General features: G+C 42.1%; 1 protein-coding gene across 2 annotated transcripts; it reads right to left on the bottom strand.

Annotated features, from left to right (window-relative positions):
- Positions 1-17,827: 17,827 nt before the first annotated feature.
- Positions 17,828-20,618, bottom strand: LOC118283167 (probable 2-ketogluconate reductase). Of its 2 annotated transcripts, XM_035604895.2 has the most exons (7): positions 20,462-20,567; positions 20,278-20,310; positions 19,790-20,168; positions 18,624-18,795; positions 18,364-18,542; positions 18,193-18,289; positions 17,828-18,100 (listed from the first exon to the last, which is right to left on the bottom strand). In XM_035604895.2, exons 3-7 carry the CDS (start codon positions 20,163-20,165, stop codon positions 17,938-17,940), a joined length of 987 nt encoding a protein of 328 aa, XP_035460788.2. In that variant the 5' UTR covers positions 20,166-20,168; positions 20,278-20,310; positions 20,462-20,567; the 3' UTR covers positions 17,828-17,937. The 2 variants fall into 2 exon arrangements, with proteins under 2 accessions (XP_035460788.2, XP_047193462.1); XM_047337506.1 differs by lacking the exon at positions 20,278-20,310 and having other exon boundaries at positions 20,462-20,618.
- Between the last annotated feature and the right edge of the window lie 468 nt (positions 20,619-21,086).

Genomic DNA, 21,086 nt, shown 5'->3' with positions numbered 1-21,086 from the left:
GGAGCTCCGGCTCCTCCGGCTGACGCCACGGCGCCCTGACCGCACACACAGTACAGGTGGCGGTTAGCGTGTGTGTTTTTTTAACCGGCTCACATTCCTTCTTTTGGGAGCTACACATGGTCATGATTTCTTTCCTGAATACTAGTCATCACCTCGTACATCACAAATTTGCCCCCCCCCCGCCCCCGATGGAAACCATTCATGCGGAAAAAGTAAGGCACATCAAAGCTCCTCCTCCCTCATCCGTCCCCTCTTCCTCCCCCCTCCTCCTCCGCCTCATCCCATTTTTATCCGTCCTATGCTCGCTGCCGCTTGTCTGCCCTCTTTCTCTCCTCCACTGTCGCTGTTGCTGTTTACTCCTCTAACTCTGATTTCTGTAAAGTATGTCACATCAGCTCGACGTAGATTCCCCTCCATCCGTCACCTCCCTCCCTCTCTCTCAGCTTCTCCTCCTCGCCCTCGTTTTCTTTTCCCGCTCTTATCTGGGGGGGGGGGGGGGGGGGGGGCAGAGTGGAAATACTGTAGCAGCAGTGTGAAGTTAAGGTTGAGGTGTGACCTGCAGGATGGCGGATGACATGTTGGCTGCCCTGGGCTCCGAGCCTCTGCCGCCCCCACACAGGTGTTTTTGAAATTATCCCGGCTGATTAGACCTGGTCGGGTTTTTTTATAAAAAAAAAAGAAAAGGGGGGCGGATCGGCGGTGGGAATTCATGATGTCACAAATCTCTAAGCGCTATTAAGAGTGATAGCGGGTCAACAAGTCATCCCGCCCACACGGGTGCTATGAAATTAACAGGAGAGCAGGGGCAGTCAGTCAGATCGAATTAGTCCACGCCCACATAGTCCTGAGACGGAGGGGAGCACATAGGAATTCTGTGTTTGACTTTGGTCCAAAGTTTTCGTGCTTGAAATGATAGTCAGATTAAATATATCCTTCATTTTATTCCTCGTACAGCCAGGTGTTGTTTTTGTCACCGAAAATCCCCAAAGCTGCCGCACAACATTAGCATATTAGGACCCTGTCTCCCTGAAATAACATTTATACACGGGGCCATTTGCAACAGCGACTACATGTTGTCGGAACAAGGTAAATTCCCGAGATGAATTCGGAATAATTCCAACTGGATTCGTTTTTTTTACGGGTGTTGGTGTCATGTTGCGTGTATGACAAGTTGCATGTGTTGATACTGGATACAACAGGGCCCCGGGGGTAACTCTTGCAAGCGGTTTACTAATTTGCACGCGCGGTTTAAGCAAGACTTACTTCCTGTGAGCATTTCAGTTGACGGTTCGACTCAAGAAAACGATAAGGTGTCCTAATAGCCTACTTGTTTTAAACACATACTAGCCAGGGGCTAGCACCTCAGTCAGTAAGTCACTTGTGCAATTACTCAAGTTGTACTAATGTACTAAAGCGCACGTGGCTTACTTAACTTGACTTACTTGTGGTTTATTAAAAAAATGAGGCCCATGTCATCGCCTCCCAGGCTCCGTGGAATATGAGACAGATTTGTTTTCTTCCAAATCATTAAATCTTGCAGTACAATAGCCATTTGCGGTGAACCTGGCGGGGAAACCCCCACCACTTCCTGGTGACTGCTGCTTTCGCTCATTCGTTCATTTAAGAAAAAAAGCCACAACGATATAACCGGGAAAGAAGAAGCTATGTAGTATATGAACATGCTAACATGCCTGTATTGAGGATGCTAGGAAGGTACCTGCCAAGGTAGCCATGGTCCGCTGTTATGCAAGTAAAGAGCGAGTGAAAATGAGCCGTCGGCTGTGTTAAACGAAAGCGGTAAATCTGATGTGCGGAAGACGTCTGGCAATGGAAAAAAGTGACTAAAACTAAAACTTTGGGGATCGTTTACAATCCAGCAAGTGTTGGTACATTTCCCTTTAACGCCATCGACCTCAAAGGTCAAAAATCATATCTAAACAATACATCACAGGCTTACAACTGCAAATGGATGATTCATAAAGAATACACAATTCATAAAGAAACAAAATGGTGGATGTGTCTCAGACAAATTCACGGCCAGGGGATTATGGAAGTCATTAGAATTTATCCATTCGACGTGTTGGCGGTTATCTCGTCAGCTAGCGACTAGCCAATATGCTAGAAACACTGAATTTCTGGGTGCCAGGGCAACCCCATCCCAGATTCCTCATGCCATGATTCACACAGACACATGTAGGAAGACAGAAAGTTCCCCGTGTTTATTATTTATTTCTGCTTTTCCCGACGCCGGCAGGAGATTGCTTTGCACGCTGCAATGATCAGAGCAGTCGGCGTTAATATTTTTTGCGCTCTCGCTCCGCCACCAAAGAGGAAGCGACAGAAGAGGTGGTGCAACCAAGAGGGGTTTGAAGTACGGGGGTCGTCGTGGCGACTGGAGACTAGCGATGCTGACATCCGCTTCCATTCTCCAACACAAGTGCTGAATGGGAACAGACACAATTCCCAGTCACGATAGATGATAAATTGATCCCTATGAATTATCCCCGCTTCAACTTTCGGTTCTGAAGCCTGTCTGCAAAATAGAGAAGCAGCACACGCCGTGCGTGTTTGATTCTGTGTAAGAGTTGATCTTCATTCATCAAAGCGGAGCCTCTGCAATCTGCATCGCATGTTTTTCCGAGAGGTCCGAAACTTTGCGGAAGCTGCAACCTCAGTCGAAAAAAAACTTTCACGGTGATCACAGGGAATTATTGAAGGAAACAGCTTCACCGTCAGTAGCATCGGCCCGTCTCATAATTCACGATCTGCGCTGATCTTTTGAGTTATACATACAGCTGTCATGTGCAGTCTGACGGCCTCACGCCGTATTGAAGGAATATTTTACACTTATAAATAAAACGATAACCGAGCATATAGGTTTCACTCGAGTAGTTTATTGAAAAGGTGCAAACCACGAACGTTTCGTCAAACACTGCATCTTCTTCACAGTCAAACAGTGAGGGAATATATGAATACATTCCCCGCCAAAAAAGTTAAATACCCTCCTCCCATGCAGAGAACCGCAGTCTCTCTTCGGGGGGGTAGTTAATCAAGCACAGGCAACAATTTATGTCAGAAAAACAACATCTTCTCGGGGACGTAGATATGAAAATATGAGGGGCATAGTTCTTCATTATTGTTCCCTTATTATTATTGATTCATGAGAGACTGCTCTCTGCATGGCGGAGGCCCGTTGAGCCGCTGTCAGTGTCCGGTAATGAACTTTGTATGATGCTTCCTCAAAGTTAGTGTAATATTTTTGGAAAAGATGAGCCATAGATGAGCCTTAGCCATGATGTTAATATAACACCCACGAGTCACATTCTTCTGGTTTTGACCTGATGCGGATTCAGGCGGAAAAAAAAACACATTTATGTTTATTTTCGCAAACTGTAATTCTTCAGAGTTTCCATTTTTCGATGAGGACTCCTGCGTGCGGTTAACGAACCAAGGCGTATGCGCCCGAGCCTTTTCTAATTGAACTGATTGTTGAGTGGCAGCCATACAGGTTTGTTTTTGTGAGAGCTCATTCGCACGCGTGAGGAGCAGGAATAAGCAGCGGGCGAAGCGGAGTTAGTTAGCATTCATCCCGGTAAAGGTTGTGACTGTTGAACTGACAGCTAATCTCTGGACCATAAATGCTGAGCGAAAAACAAAAGCTCCACGCAGCAAATGACTTGTGCATCTATTTCTGGAAAACGTTGGCATTTAACTGCAGGAATGTGTACGTGAGTTGAGTTGAGGTGAGGTTGGGGGGGTGTTGCTTTAAAAAACCGAACCGTGTTTGCTTTGGAAAGAGAACATGTCACCAGACAATGAGCTTCCTTGTCAGAAAATAGAAAATGATCCTACGCAGTGGTGCAGTTCTGCACCACAAAGCACTAATGGAGGCAGCGCTAGATAAATTGGGAGAACACGTGCAAACACCTCAGGAGAATGAGGTTGAACAAATTTATTTTAGAGATTCGGAGTCAGACCAAAAGAAAAAGAAAAACGCAGCCAGCGAGCAGATAGGAGTGAAATCTGACTCGTCCTGCCAAATAATATCAAATTGGCTTATTTTGTCTTTGCTCGCACTTGCTTGCCAGCTTTCTGATAACATATTCAATATAAAGCTGGCAGAAAAAATGAATGGCTCCTGATATAATAAACAAACTCGATACTGTTTGCTTAGTCCGTCGGAATGAGAGCAATTCGCTTCATAACTGTTGGCAAGAGGGCGTCCTATTAGTTTATGGACTGTCAATATGTGTAGTTAACGTTTAATAAACAGGACAGGGACCATATCAAGGCACGCAATAATTATATACACAGCGGTTCAAACGGATGAACCAACACTTCTTTGTTTACAGGTATTTTTATTATAGGTTGTTTGTCGTCCGCTGCATTGATCTTTGGTTGTGGAGTGCAAAGCATATACTCTGGCCTTATTTTTGTCAGATACTTTACAACAATTTCTCTTAGATTTTAATAATACAATTTCTCCAGATTACTGCTAAAACATTCTGTATGTTTTTGCAAATATTTCTATGTTCTTGCGTATTTCGCGAGATGTTTTTGTCCAGTGCTAAGTGTCCTAGAGGACCACGATGGAAATAAGCCTTCTGGCTTTATTATGGCTTTTTATTGTCAATGATTTTTTTAATGTATGTATCGACTTCTTTCGTCATCAAATAAATAAATAAATTAATCCACTTTTTCATTTATTTGTTAAATTTTTTCTGGGATATCTCACTAATAAATTGTTGACATTTTTATGATATATTTTCAGATATTCCAATAATATTTCCCCAATTTATTTTGAGTGTTTTATGGATATTCTAAAAAGATTTTTTCCCCAGATATTTTAAGTAATATTCTCCAGCTATTAATTCTGTCAGATATTTTACTGATATATTTAAGGAGTATTTAACAGTCAGATTGTATAGGCCCAAATATTAAATGTTATACACTAAATATTAGTTCAAATCGCAGTGGGGCGAATATCTGAGAGAAATCTCGATTCCAGATTCTAAGGAAGTGAAGAAATCCATCGTATTGGCCGAGGACACAATGGACCACATCAATCAGCCGCACTACAGTATAATGACTAGTGAAATATACTGGTGGGAAATGATTTCTCCCTCTTCAGCTAAATTCTGAATGCAGGACTTTGAGACTTTGGCACTTTTTGTAGATTCCAGTTCCCTTTTCAGGACTAACAGCCCGTGGAGCCAAAAAGCCTCAGAAAGATGTGCCTGCATTCCTCTCGGCAGATCCTCTGACTGAAGTCAGTCACTTTCACTGCTGCTGCCTCCCTGAAATCTAATTTCATGCTGCTCTCACCGTGCACCGTCCTCTGGTTACGCTACAGATCTAATATCTCAGCTGGTGGATTGATTTACATTGCTGCAGTTTTCGATTTGGAACGCCTTTGTGTTAATGTAATAGTCTTTTAATGCAATTACTTGCCTGCTTTCTACAAACAGTAACGGCTTGGACGCGATGTTCTTGTGTACTAAATAAATATTGTGCTAAAATATGACAACCATGTGCAAATTTTTACTGAGTATTCAGAGCGAATGTGAGCCCCATTTTAGCGGCATATGAAATGGGAAGAATGGAAAAATGGGAATTGGCCCAGTCGACAAGTGGAAAAAGAAGAGAAGCTTGCGGGAAATAAAAGATAGAACCGGACTTCCCGCTTAATTCTGAGATCAATTAATACTGATAATACAGACACACACATACAAATAGGCATTTCATGAAAACTGCTTTTTGTTGCATGATATATCGTCCTAGAAATTATTGCGATTAACGATATTTTTGTAATTTTAAGACCAATTTTTGGATACGGAATCATCTGAGCTTGCAGTTTAAGTCCTGCACGATTTGTGTCGCTGCTAAGAGAAATGTTATCCAAAGTTTAGACTTGAGTTTAGGCCTCGGACAAAACAAGCATTTGGAAAAATACTAAGAAATCCATATTTTCTGACATTTAATTGATTAAACCAGTAATTGATAAATCATACGACCTAAATGAATGAGAGGACAGAAGCAGCGAGACTTGCTGGACTTCTTTCCCTTGACCTGAATTCCTTACTTTTGTTAACTATTATTATTATTATTAATATTAGTTTATTTAAAAGGGGACAGTGCAATTTCATAAAACACATGATTACACATGGTTAAAAAAAGCCAGAATTAGCCAGAAGACTAGTTTTCATCTGTAGTCCCCTAGCCATGATGGAAAAAGGCAATAAAAACTAACCACCGTTGGAACGCATGGCTGCATATGCCCTGGTTTCATGGTACGCCTCTATGACAACTCCTGGTGCAGTTTAGTAAACGCAGCGCTTCATTCATTCAAAACAAGGAAAGAACGAGAGGAAACATGTAGCCTCCGAACATAATCCGGCAAGTCGCCACCACAGCATAATTGGGAAAAACAATACTGTCACATATAAATAAATAAAAATTGTTAGGAGACAGGGTTGAATAAACACAGACTGTACAAACCATTCACGAGACACGTCTTCACTTCACCTTGACCTGTCAAGTTACGGAAATGTTGATAATTAACGCATTATTTTATTCATGTTCTTATTATAAATGCTCTTAATTTATAGTGTTTTGCATTTTTTTTCCCTACAATTCCGACCTGTAGCCTAAAAAAAACCTTGTATGGATCAGGTTAAGGTGAGGATGGTTTCGGATAAATACTGACAAAGATCCACAACAACACTGACGACGTTGACTTCATTAACATTCTACAGGACCTCCAGAAACCCCTGACCTCAACCACAGTCACACACCAAAAAATTACATTTCCCTGCAAAAACACCAAGCATGAACATAATCTTAACTTCTAGGAGACGGGGCTGTTTCGGTAGGATGGTGACGTCCAGTTAAGATCCAGCTTTGACTTAATTAGCAAAACTTAATCCTCAGCAAATCTGTCTGTTGGTCTCTCTGCAGACCGAATGAGACAGAGAAAGATTCATATTTGATATAAAAAAAACCCAACCGCTATCGAACCACAACCGCAAATCTTGAGAGCACGTTTTCTCACATTTCCTGTTTCATTAACTAACACAACACGGAGAATTTTGCAACGTCAGGGGGAACCGAAAACAGCTCCACACAGCTCGGTATCCTGTTTTTTATCCCCCACCCCCTCATTTCAGGGAACCGCTCGATACTCATCGATTGCCACGGGATATTTTGTGAATCTATCCTTTTAACTCAGGTTGAAATGAAAGCATGCTCTCCGGACCAAGTTGTTTTTGTGTTTCACAGATCAAGCCGCATAAACACACCCTATAGAATAACCCAGTGGTCTGGCCAAAGCCACCCAGTGTTTCAGCTCAGCAGGATCGATCCAGCCCGGATTTCTCCATGAAACACATTAGAGCACTTAGATTTCTTTTTTTCTTTTTTTTTTTGCTTCCTCTCAAACCAGAGAGTCTGCAGTCACTCGCGGCTCTGCCTGCTCCTCTTCCATCAAATGCATTCTCACTGAGAGCCAATTTAGAAGACGGGTTTAGCTCAGCCATACGGTGCCCCCACATATCATGAATTTAAAGTATACTTTTTGCGCGGGCGGAGATTTTGGATAGGTAACGCCAGCGTCTGAACATTTCTTAAGGCAACTTTTTTCTACAGCTGTGATCGCCCCCTAAAAAAAACTAAAATATTAAAACACAACTACTTAAATTATTTGCGTAATAGATTCTAGTTGTAATCAATTTTGTATTGACTCTGACTTATTGGAGGTGTAAAAAAGAAGTGAAATCATGATGGCATATGACAGACGTTCACTGAATTGTAACTCTTCAATGATAACTAGTGTTTTGACATGTGTGGGGGTTTATGAGCTCCGGGGGGGGGTTATGTAGTGACAAGTGTGGCACACTGGGTTTGAACTCAAGAGCACGAGACAGGGAACGCTATCAAAACCTCACAATGGATCTCTCGGGGGAGGGAGTTCCACAGCCTTGTAGCAGCCCTGGAGAAAAAGCTCTATCCCCAGAGCTGCGTAGGTCGGTTTTGGGGGTGGAGAGGCTGGCGTAATAATGCAGACGACGCCCATCCCTCTTGAAAGACCATAGAACAGCATCTGAACATAATCTGTGCCAAATTTCATGCGGATAATGTGAATCAGGGCAAAGTTACGGGCTTCAGTAGGGACACGGTCAGACGGACTCTGTTCCATGTCTGGACGGGTGAGCATCTGTCTCTCCATAAAGGATCTTTGTAGCGCAACGTGATGTCGTCAGACCTTCGAACAGACTCAACGTAAAGTAGTGAGGATTGTATCTTGGCATCGCATTGGTCAATCCGGGTGATCGACACGTCTTTAGAACCGTCGGAGCCAGTAGAACCGTCAGAGCCAGTAGAAATTCTCTGATTTCAGCTTCTTAAATGTGAATATGTTCTGGTTTCCTTGCTCCTCTGTGACAGTAAACTAAATATCTTCGGTTTGTGACGAAACATCGCCTTGTGGTTTTGGGAAACACGACGGCCGTTTTTCACCATTTCATGACACTTTGTTGACCAAACAACTAATTGATTAATCGAGGGAATAATCGACATATAAATCGGTTATGAAAATAATCTTTAGTTGCAGCCCTAATATCATTGCCTTCTTTGATCAATAGATGTACGATAATAATTTTTATTAAACGATTTTTATTAACGCCTAGATAGATTTTCTTCAGTTTACAAATTCAGATTTCTCTCTTTTTATTCTGAACTTTACAATTCTGTTTGGCTTTTAATTTTCTTGCCCTCAAGCCATCACAAAGTGCGCCTTAGGGAAAAAAAAGGATTATCAGGATTGCAACAAAACGTGAATAATGGCGAGCAGATAAAAGCAGGAGATTAAACATAGATATTGTCAAAAGAAAAAAGAGGACTCGAAGAAGGACGTGGACCGTTTTAACTTCTTTTCACTTGCATATAGAGGAAAATCTGTGTATGAGATCACATCAGCAGAGGGATTTTAAGGTCAGATGTGAGAGCGCCCTGAAGCTACAGTAAATGAGAGGTCAGCCTCCCATTTCCTGGACTCTCCAGTGTGTCCCACGTCATATAGGTTAGTCCAGCGAAACAGCCAGCGCCATTCATCATCGGACTTGGGTCCTATTAGGGCCCGTATGGACCGGCACTGATGTGGAGTTAATATCAAGGACCAAGGTCAAAGACCGGCCAAACAGACCAGCAATCCCTAACTGATTTTTTAAAAATGTTCCGAAATAGCAACGACAGCTGAGGTGAAAAGAAGAAGAAGAACCCCCCCCCCCCCGCATTGTACCGAAGTGTGAATTATGGCCGGCTAATGGGAAATTAAAGGAAACCAACTGAGTGTTGTTTTTCAGCAGGCAGACGCTCTCGGGCAGATGAGATGCACGTTGGAGAGCGGTGCTCAGCATTCAGCGAGCTCTCCCTCTTCACATCTTCGCTTTAAAAAGAAAGAGGCTAAAAGAAGAGATTCTGCCGGAGCACGTGTAATTTAAACAGCCTCCGCTACACGCTCCCACAAAAAAAAAAAAGAATACGAAAAAACAACAACTCCTTATCCTGGAGCGATGGATTTGTATCTATATGCAACTGCTTATTGCAGCAAGGATTACACAGACAGCTGCAGGCACGACTTGGTTTTAGTACAACCTTGTTTTTTTTGTATGAGTTGCCAGCCGCCGTCTTTATTCGTGGTGCTGTATGTGATGTGAAGTGAAAGTTTTTTGGAACAGAATACATTTTTGAGAGTTAGTGAATAAGATGATAATAAATGATTTGTATTATTACTCCAAACAATGTTAATGGAATTTAAAAATAATTGCATTTTAAAATTAACACTGGACTAAGTAACTATTGCTACTGCTCTGTATATAATATTTATGTATTTTTTCTATATTTTCTGTTATATTTTTTACATACCTATTGCTTTTTTAAATTTCTTTCTATATTCTTCTGTCCACTTTGCTGCCAAATTCCCCCACTGTGGGACAAATAAAAGTTGACCTTATCTTCTGCTAGCCAGGTATAATGTTTAGCAAGATCACCTTTGGTCAGCATCAAGTGGCAACCCACCGTGCTGTCCCCCATTGGTTTTTGCAAACTTCTGCTTTGAAGCATTGAGTTTAGTATTTTTGACCAGCGCCATCTTTTTTCTCTTTTTTTTGCAACAAGGCGGAGAGCGCGCCCACCTCACACCTGCAACCATGCACCCAATACAGGTTTCAGTCACTTACGCATTGGCTTCATTTCCCGGACCCCGTGACTACGTCCATTTTTATATACATAGCCTATGGTCAGCATGTTAATATGCTAACGATTAGCACATGCTAGCACTAAGCACACAGTGGTAGCTGCGCCATTGGTTTATGCAGGTTTTGTGATTATATTTTGACTCTCTTTGTTGTTTCTCTGCAATGAATGATTTACAAGATGATGTGTCAGTGGACATACATACATTTATTATTTCCCTTTACTCAAGCGTACAAATTAAACCTTTGCCAAAATCCCGTGTTTGTTGTCTCTTCAAAGTGAAATATATGAGGCTACATTCCCCGACTAGAAACAATCAGTTTGTCTTCTTCCAGTGTTATCAAAGTGTTACAAACTGATTTGGGAGTCGAGGATCCCCACGGTGTGCAGATGCTATCATGCCTATAACTTTGATCTGCCTTTCCGGCAAATATTACCTACAAATCTCACTACAGAGAAAATTCCTCCAGTTGATTCCCTTTTAATTCTTTTATAGAGGTTTCAGGCAAATTGAACAAAGTGCGACTAAACCCTGCTGTTTCCAGTGGGATTTTTTTTCTCACTACCACCAAAGCTTCTCTTCAGCAGAAGCAGTGCAAGGCAGAGCAAAGACGGTGCAAGGGACTTTGATAGTGTTCTCATGAAAGGGTTGACTGTAAAACATGTCTACCAGGTTGAACTTTGCTGCCTTAAAAACAAGAGTGAACTTAAAGGAAACCTTAAAAAAATGAAGAATCTCTGACTGGTGCTTCAAACACACTCCGCCGTTCACCAGCTCAGAGCAGGACAACTCGGCTCAGGGCATTCGTTCGCATTGTTTTGGTGTTTTTGTTTCCACGTTCATTGCACATTTTCCCTCCAGCTGATCATGCAGACGTAAAAAAAAAAAAGAAGAAAAATCGCTTTCCAATTATGGCATTAATGTCAGCGAGTCGGAATGAAGACGAACGAGTGATGCCTAACGGCTCTGCAATCCACGATACTCAAGGCCGCTCCTTGTACTCCGGTGACTCTTTACAGACATCTGAAGGCAGCATCGGTTCCATCTGCCGTCTCTGATTGGAGTGATATATTGCACTGTCAAGCCTCAATTACAAAGAAACACAGTATGTTGAAAAACTACCACAGAAGCCTACAAATCCTATGTGCACATCAACATGTTGTTTGACTAAACATCAACATGCATGTTGGAGACTCATGATGAATCATAGATCAGTAAAAAACTCCCCCAGGGCCAGTTTCTGCCAGACCTCCCCGCGGAGTGTCTGTTTAACGGCAGATGGTTATTTTATGGCTCATTGTGATGTCAAAATCATGCACTGCAAGCGTGGGGGAACACGGTGATCGTGATGCACGTCGAGAAGAAAACCTGATTCGACTTCAAAGATCCTGCTCGTCATCTGCTCTTGGCAGAGATGCCGTGCGTGAGTTGCTGTATTAAGCTCGGCATGTCCCAGACAACAACCTTTCCTCCAAGGGAAAAAACATCCCCGGAGAATTCCCGAACTGTCAGTTCATCGTGACTCGGGAGAGTCCCGTGTCGAAAGGCGATTGGAATGAACACGATGACAGCCTGTATCCACGAGTGCCACGAGTGCTTGGGATGAACCTGCTCACAATATCACCAAAAGTGTTCTTTGTGTACTACCGACGCTCTAGTACGCCCTTCCACCAACAGGGACCTAGTTCTTGCACCGGTTCCATCCAGTGTTAGTTGACCTTTGGTGCCATCTAGAGCATCGACGTGCTCTAGATGGCGATTGGCAACCCACCGTGAAGTCACCCGTTGGTTTGATAACTACCGTTTTGAAGCCTTGAGTTTAGCATTTTCACCAGCAGGATTTTTGTTTTTTTGGAAGTGGACATAGGAGAAGGGGGTGTGGTCTGGCTGAGAGTTTGTCCACTGCGTGTCAACCCACACCTGCATCCGTCAACCGATTGGACGAATCAACTGTCAATCACGCTGTATCCAAGCTATACGATGCTTTATCGTCTATTTGACTCTGGGGACCATCATTTACTAAATGAACTTCATACTGTATTGAAGAAGACTTTGAGCTAGTGATTGAACCACAAAACTCCTCAGGAAAATATTTACTGACGTTAGAAACGACTTGACGAGTAGAATCATTTCCTCATAAACTTCCATAGAAATTGAATTATTTTGCGACCAGTGGAGTCGCCCTCTGCTGGTCATTCCGGAGAATACAGATTTCAGGCAACTTGAACCACCAAGATGAATGTTATGTAAAAGGAAACAACAACAGAAAAACAAAAGTCTTGCATCAACAACAACAAGTCCACCAATGCCGTTGCGGTTTGCGCTGAAGAACCAGCTGTTTGTGGGTGCCAGCGCCCAACCAAATTTTCAGTTCGCAGTTTTCATTTGGTTCTGAAAAGCTCCAAGAACCCGTTCCCTGTTTGAAGAAAAAGACGGCGATCTTAGTCCTTGGTCTTGTTTCAAGCTTGAAAGTTTGTTTCTAAACCTTAACAAAGTAGTTTTTTTAGGAATTCAAACCGTAATGTGTCTTGAGCAATAACCATAAGATTTTAAACCTCTACACTTGACCAGAGTTCAGACCTGCATTATACACGACATACAACTTGCAACATTTGAATTTGTTCGCAGTCATGTCTCTGGCCACCAGGTGAATATTCCCTCTTCTTTTAGCTCTCTGTAGGTGTCCGCCGACTCCAGAGGCAAAGTATCTGTTTCTGCGGCTCCTCCGCTGTGCTCGCCAGCCATTTGTTAACCGAGTCTGTCTGCAGTTTGGTTCTCAGCAGGCAGTGGTACAGTGGCCTTTAAGAACTTCTCCGTTGAAAACCGTTTGCCTGCTGTGGCTGAAAATAATGCTGACAAAAGCAGTGAGTCTGCGATCCATTGTTAGCATAAGATTTTGAATTCAGACACTTATGACAAGCTCATAAGTGACCGTTTGGACAAACAATGTATTTTTGCTATGCGGAGAAGTCACATTTATTCTTTTCTGTGGTTCCAGGTCGGTATAAAACCAGATTATTTAAGATGTGTGGCCACTGAATCCCTGATCGATTCTTGAACTGTCTTCAATGTCAAATTTTGGAGCAACTTAAATAAAAGCGCCGGAGTCGAGGGAACTAATGCAAAATGCAACATCGACTCACAGGGAACGACAAGTCCTGTGTTTAAATATTCATCAACCCTTCAACATGTTAAAGTAAGAACATAGCTTTTTCTTTTTAGATAACTGGTGATGGTTGAGTTCCCTGCCCGCTGTTTTTTTACACAGTAGTCTGTGACCCGTCAGGTTCTGTGACCTGTGACAGAACAACAACAAGTCCGCATTCAGGAAACTCTACAGTAGGTGCACACAGCGGCCACGTTAGCCACAGCCGTCTGGTATTCACTGAAACGTGACCTGGGATTGATTTAGTTTTTACTTTTAAACTTCCACAGCTTCTGTAGCAAACACTGTTTTTACTTGGAGACATTTCGCAGATCAGTGAAAGAGTTTAAGGTTTCGTTTGGATATTTAACTACTAAAGTGAGTATAGTAAGTACTTATATCTTCTCTTTTGCGGTTGTTGTTTTTACTTAAGGCAAGGCAGTTTTATTTTCATGTTTTATATTCAAGATGCTGTACAGACACATTAAAGACAACCCAGAGACAAAGTAAACAATTCAAAGCCGAAAATCCACAAATGAAAACAATTTGTTCAAGGTAGCAAAATAAAAGAGATTCAAAAAAGTCAATGGTAAAAGTAAAAAGGACAGATGTGTGTAGATATTTTGAAATAAGTTACAGGAGTAAATAAAAATAAATATAAAATAGACAGAAATATATAAAATATTGAAATAAAATGATGGTATGGCCTTAGATTTTGTAAAATAGTTTAGTTAAAGGCAGTGGTTTTCAGTCTGCATTTAAAAGATGCCATGGATGGGGCATTCCTACGAGCAAAACACTGATTTAATAAGGGAAGTGAAATCCTCGTGAGACTGGACCCACCGAGCAACAAATAAGTTGAAAAGATGTTTTTGCCCACACACGTCAAGATTTTGTCATTTTCCTGCTGTTGAAAAGACCTCTCTACCCTACACAAGCAAATTTACACCGACTTTTTTGGGGCTGAATTTGGACCACATTAGACGGACTAAACACAGCTCAACTTTCGGGAATTTTTAGGGCTAAATTAAATTCATAAATAAAGGACGTGTGGTGTTTGGTGGGGAAGACTTGTGTGGTCCTCGTTCACCAAACAAAGTCATGTCATCAGGTGTGGACTTTACGTGTATGCAGATTGCAACGCCTGACTATCATAAATTGACCTGCTGATCCATTATTCACTTAATGTAAAGTGTCTTCTTTTCTCATAGAGTTTCATCATCAGTAATCACTCAATATCGCTCCTTTTCCCCCTAGATACATTTAAGGCTCTTGCCAGTCTTAACTGAAGCCTTTCATGTCTTCCTCACTGCGTGATAAAAATCTTAGTGAAGAAAAAAATAGATTCACAGATGGAACCGTACTAATGAAGCGTCTCAAGCTTCGTTTTGCACAAAATTATTGGCACATTCGACACTAAAAATAGTCTTATTAGCACAAATAAGAGATACTATAATTACCACACAATAATTCACGATTATAGAGAGGGAGATAGACTACATTGAATACACAATTATATATTTGATATAATTTGAATCATTTTTTGTGTTGCGATTTGAAATAATGAATTCAAAGCAATGGTTTAAACTAATTAGATTTACAAAAAAAGAAATGGTTTTTTTGGTTTTATCTTCTGATATGTTCATTCAGTGTCCTGCAATCCTGTTTGAATTCCAAATCCCTGTAGGACTTTACTCGTTTCCACTTTTCATTAGTGAAAAGGAGAAACTGTGTCAGCTCAGCGGGGGGGGGGGGTTGCAAATGAAATCCTTTTAGATTTTGTGGTCCAAAGTGTACAGTATGTCTGCGGATTCCAGACAAGACCATTAGTGAACCACGCGGTCTGGTAAGGATATTGAAATGTGGGTGGTGCCCCATCAGGGGCACTGTAGGTATCAAAAGAGGTGCATAATAAACAGGAGAGCAATGAGAGGTCCCACGAGGCTCCACGGCTCAGTGTGTAGATGAAAAGGAAAAGATTGTTTTTAAGGGGCAGATGAATGACTGAGATGATACGTCTGGTCATTATTGTTTTTATATGCCGGTCTTCCAGTAATGATCAGACAGACACTCCACTACCGCTAAACCAGCCAAGCTATAGTGGCTGCTGACTTGGTTTGTGGATGATTTCTTATTTATTGTTTTTTTTTTATACTTTTGCAAATGTAATACATCGCCCCCTTTTCTCAAGTTACACCTGCACATATCATTTCAATTATTAGGGCCCGAGCTCCACTGACAAAGTCCTATTGAGGACCTCTTGGAATCAAAGGAATAATTTATTATTATTCTAATGCAAATAAATCGCTAATTGGAGGCACAAAACGTTCTCCGCCCTGCCCGAAAATTTGCACACGCATTACAACCTTTGACAATTTTTATATTTATGGGGTCTCCAGAATGGGCATGCCGAAATGACTTGTTTTGTTTATATTTTTTTAAATTTCTTTTTCTCTTTTTAACTGTTTTCTGATTTGTGTGAGAGCACCGACAATATTACTATAACGTTTCTTTATTTTATATAAATAAATTCTATTTCCATTCTTTTTCCGTTCGATTCTATTCTATTTGATTTTTGTGTGACAACGGTGGAAATGCAACATGTCGTTTGAAATAGGTTAATGACAATTTTAAGAACCCATATGTCAACGAAAAAATAAATAAATTCAAAGTCACCATGTAGAGCAGGACCCTGTAAGAACTCAGCCAGTGCGGTGATGTAATGTCAATGACGGGCAGGTATCCTCTCGTGGCTTCGACCTGCAGAATGTCCACGTCCATTACAGTCAACCTCCCCAAAATTCATGTTATTAAAATGAGGAGAACAATTTAATATCCTCAGCCCGTCCTCTCCTTGCAATTTGAACGCCACACTAATGGGGCCGTTGAATGCAAATGATTGAACGCCAGGTTCAAATATGCCTATATTAAAAATAAAAATGGAGAAGAAAAAAAAAGCAGTGATTAATTGACTACAGAGGCATTGTGGGTAGAGAAAAGATCTCAAGGGCACCTAGTTTTTGCGCGAGGTCACGTTTGAGACGGACTAATGTAGCTCTCACCATGAGGGACACCGCCACAGTTTATAGGAGCAGCCTTGAGGGAAACGGCCCCGGCCCGAGTCGGCCGCTTCCGTGGGCTTCTGGGAGGCCCCACTGTGAGGGGCCCGCCCGCCCGCCGAAAGGGTGCCCTTCATTTTTCCAGACAGCCGTGCCCTTTTTAAAATACGATCATAGATATAGTGTGAGTGGCAGCCTTTACCCGATGTCTTTCCTCACATTGCTGGTCTCGAGAGCCTCATTTGGCCACAGCGCGGCCGGGGCCTTGGCGTTTCAAAACATGACCTTCAACTTCCTCGCTTTGTAATCAAGCGTTTTTCTCCGCATATGGATGAAAACTCGGAGCGACTGGGAGGCAGAAAAAAATGCTGCACTCTTGTGAGTCCATATGAATTACTCATTCTTCTTAACGGCAGAGTGTTCAGTTCAGTCAAATGAAGTATAATGGCCAAAATTACACTGAGAACGGGTGAGATTATTGTCAATATTTGAGGCAATATAATACAATATAACATTTTAGATGCAATGTAAAGGTTTTGCAAAATGTTATCACCGCTGTCACCTACCAACTATTGCCACCTCCATTATGTTCACTTACTGACAATGTTGTTGTTTTTTTCAGTAATGGAGGCGGTAACTTTTTGTCCAGCGCACAAGTCGTACTCACATTGCTACTCACATTTGTCTTTGGACAAAGTGTCCAAAGATTAGTTTAGTTTCAGTTAAAGTTTAACATAGTAAATACGCCCTGTCTCACGCTTCTAATTCTTCAGTATTCAACCAAAAATTCTCCCTTTTCCCTTAACCTCAAGAATATAGAAAAAATATTTTGTTTTTGGATTTTTCAATTTTAAGGCCCTCAGCAACCTTTCGTCTCTGACCTTGGAGACGAAAAAAAGTTTGTTAGTTACATTAGTTACATAGTTAAATTAGTTACATACTCAATACACCTGATTGATGATGGGTGTTAAAGCCAAGTGGCAACCCACCGAGACGTCACCCATTGGACGGTGCTAGCTGTCAATCACGCAGTATCCACTGCGCTGCAATGCACACAGTGCACTAAATGAACATTGCACTGTATTGTAGAAGACTTAAGCTAGAGACTGAACAATGAACACCTCAAGAAAAACCAGTGGAGTCACCCTCTGCTGGTCATTAAGGAGAATATTGGCTTCATTTTCCAGACCCGGTGTCTAAGAAGGATAAGAAACCTTGTGTTTTCTCAGGCTTTTAAGGGTCATTTTAAAATTCAATTTAGCCTTTTGTTATATTCTATTTTATTGTATTCTTGCATTTCTCTTCATGTTTTTATTGTACATCACTTCAGTCAACTTGACTTGGCTAATATACTTCAAATCCACTCGTGACTTGACTTGTTTCACATTTTATTTTCATGACATCTTAGACGACGTCTACAATCCCAGCCCACCCTCTACAGAAAGACTGAATGAACTTGTGACTCAGCCGAACAAGCTCGGTCACTGTGACTGTGACCTGACTTCGTTCGGAACAGGTAAGCCTTTCACCGCAGCCAGGGCGTTTTCTACCATCCTCTCCACCATCGCTCTCGCCGTGTTGTTTGTGTTGGTCCCGATGTGGGGGGTGATCAGCACGTTCGGCAGGCCGAGGAGGGGGTGATCCCTGCACAAGATAGGGAGGAAGAGTTGTGAGGAGTGAGTAATCCATTAGTGGAACACTACAGTAGTAGATTATTCTATTCTGAGAGACCAGACCTCGGTAAAGGTTCGGGATGAGTCACGTCTAACGCCGCAGCGCGAATACCTCCCGACTGCAGAGCTTCGACTAAAGCGTCCTGATCCACAACTTGACCTGAGACGCGAGCAGAGAGTTTCAATTACAAATGAATCAAGATCAATTCAGGTCGAGGAGCACATTATTCTCACCTCTGCTGATGTTGACCAGAGTCGCCGAGGGCTTCATGAGGGACAGCTCTCTGCGGCCGATGAGGCCCGTCGTGCGCGAGGTCAGTTTGACGGCTACCACGACGAAGTCCGACCTCCTCAGCAGGTCGTCCAGCCTCTCGCAATAACTTCCTCTAACTGCCCGCTCGTCTTCTACACTCCTGAGGAGAACATACAAGAGTGTGTTTGTGGTAACTCCTGATCAATAGTGTATGTATATGTAACACATCATATTACAGTACCTTCTGGTCCTGTTGTGATACAGTATCTTCATTTCAAATCCAAAGCTTCTCTGGGCAATTTTGTAGCCAATATCTCCCATTCCAATAATCCCCAGCGTCGACCCTGTGACTTCAACTCCCATCAGGCTTTGCGGTATGTGGACGGTGTTTGGGTCCATAGCTATTTGATGACCTATGAGGAAAAAGTGACTAAAGGTCAGTATTTTTCTTTTTCTTTTATAAAAGCCTACATGTCTGCTACAGTTGTCTGCATCTTTTGACCAGTAAAAAATAAAATAGGAAAAATTCAGTCTTAAATATGAATCCCTCTAAAATCTAAAGGTTCTACAATGCTATGAGTACTGACATTTCAAAATTATTACAACTTTACAATTATGCAGGCCAGCAAAAAATAATAATACATTGACAATGCCACTGTAAAATGAGATTGTAATACCATACTATATCTATTTTGTGGGCATATGTGTGTTGTAGTTAATGTGTGGTGTAGTTATGAATATCAATATTGTACAAGAACATGTGTAATCAAAGCCGCAACCGGCAATAGTAGGGTTGTAGCCTTTTTGCTCTCAACAGAGGGAAGTAACTTTATCGGCATGAATTAAATCTGCAAGCAGCAATGAGGCGGTTTCAGGTTTTTGAGAAATCTGGACCATGGCCTGAAGATATTCTATCAAGATTTATGATGATTGGTTAAAATTCTCATGGAGTTATAGCCAAAATTTTGCTCAGCGGCGGACTTTACAAGTTACTTTGGTTGATGGTGGACTTGTGCTTTTGGCCGACCTTGCTCATTTCTGAGAGAAATGTGTATCTCAAAAGTTTGGTCCAAATCCAAAAGGTTTACTCTTTGCATTAGACCACATGTTGTGACCTTTACATTTGATGCATATGAAAAAAATGTAATCAGTAGCATGAGTCTAACTTGCCAATAATCCAAATTAGTTTAAAACTGCCTGAGTTATGGCCATGACAGACAGACAAATGCCACCGATTACAATACACCTTCTGCGTAGCGCAGGTATTGGCATACCCATTGCGGGGGAGTGTGTTTTGGACAAAGGGAGCGTAAAACCCATGAACTTGTTTGAGAGTAAAGAGCTGTGTAGTCTCAGCTATGGAACTGCACGATCACTGTTTTGCCATCGGTGAACCGGTCCTCTCACCCTCGAGGATCTCGCGGGCCGACGCCAGGAGCAGACCCATGGCAAAATCTGCCGTGGCGTCGCTGACCACGCCGGGCGTGTTGGCCACTTTCACCCCGAGTCCGCTGATGAAGGGCACGTCCAGGTGGTCGGTGCCCACGCCCCCGCTGGCGACCACTTTGAGGGAGGGGAGCAGACCGAGCAGCGCGGGCTCCGCAGTAGGGCAGTACTTCCACATGAGCAGGGCCTGGATTTTGGGGCCGTGGAGCTCAGGGTTTTGCAGGAGGTCCCTGTGAGAGATGATCAGGAAGTGTCTGAGTATGTCCGCTTGCTCTTCAAGGTAACCGAACTCGCCCCCCACCTCGGAGTCCAGCGCCCATGGTTTGTCCTCCTCCATCGCCTGGTGTGAAAAGACAGAAATAAATGGACTTTATCATATTATCTGACTAGAAATAGAGACAAAATAAAATTTGTACACTTCCAATAAAGCAATTCCATATAAACATTACCTTAAGAGTCTAGCCCAGTGCACAGTTGGTCAGCTGAACATGCAAGAGTTCAAATAATAATAAAGTTTTCAATACTCTTATTTCTTTGTATTTCTAAGGTAAAACAAAATTGTATTCAAGAAAATGTTAGAAAATTGCATAAACAAGCATTTTATTTTGAGTTAGTTTTATGAGGAAGACTCACCTTGAGCTTGAACCCTTCTCTGTCCCGAATGACCAGATTGAAGCTGAAGGTGGGAGGTTTTCTTCTTTCAGTTTTTTACCTTTGACCAGTGTGATGTTGTCATTTCGACTCGACGAGTGGAAGTTAATGAAAAGCGCACCGAGGGGCCGCCTTCACCCTGTGACTGTTGAGCTTGGTATGTTATTCACAAATACTGTGTCGTAGGAATTTAAACCTTTCCAACTACTCACAAACGTATTGTTAGCTGTTTATAATGGAGAGGAGTTTGCATTAAGATGAAATTGTTTCAAGAAAGATCAGAAATTGTGAGATGAATCATCAACAGAAACATTCTTGTGGAGTTGAAGCAGGAGACCCAACGTAGTTGGCAATTAACTGAAACTGTGATCTTTCAAACAAAATGCCTTTAAAACCAAACCACTGACTGGACACTGACTGAAACCCCGACTCTGGGGTCAAAGTCCTACTGTAGATAAATGCAGCACATCATTCAATCAAAAAACCCACATGATCCAGGGAGTTGATATGTCTGTGCGGGCGATGTAATTGGAAAGAAACACTGGTAATATACATGTAAATGCAATTTCTTGTAGACAGGGTTGCAGTTCCATACCTTCTTTTTCTC

The sequence above is a fragment of the Scophthalmus maximus genome, chromosome 14, assembly GCF_022379125.1.
Source record: "Scophthalmus maximus strain ysfricsl-2021 chromosome 14, ASM2237912v1, whole genome shotgun sequence".
NCBI classification, from domain to species: domain Eukaryota; kingdom Metazoa; phylum Chordata; class Actinopteri; order Pleuronectiformes; family Scophthalmidae; genus Scophthalmus; species Scophthalmus maximus.
The sequence above is the reverse complement of the archived record's forward strand: the minus strand, read 5'-3'. Positions and strand labels throughout refer to the sequence as shown.

Coding starts and splice junctions, on each gene's coding strand:
- LOC118283167 (XM_047337506.1), bottom strand. CDS start 20,165: ATGGAGGAGGACAAACCATGGGCGCTGGACTCCGAGGTGGGGGGCGAG. Junction 18,796..19,789: donor GGCCCGCGAGATCCTCGAGG/GTGAGAGGACCG, acceptor TTTTCCTCATAG/GTCATCAAATAGCTATGGAC. Junction 18,543..18,623: donor TATCACAACAGGACCAGAAG/GTACTGTAATAT, acceptor TGTTCTCCTCAG/GAGTGTAGAAGACGAGCGGG.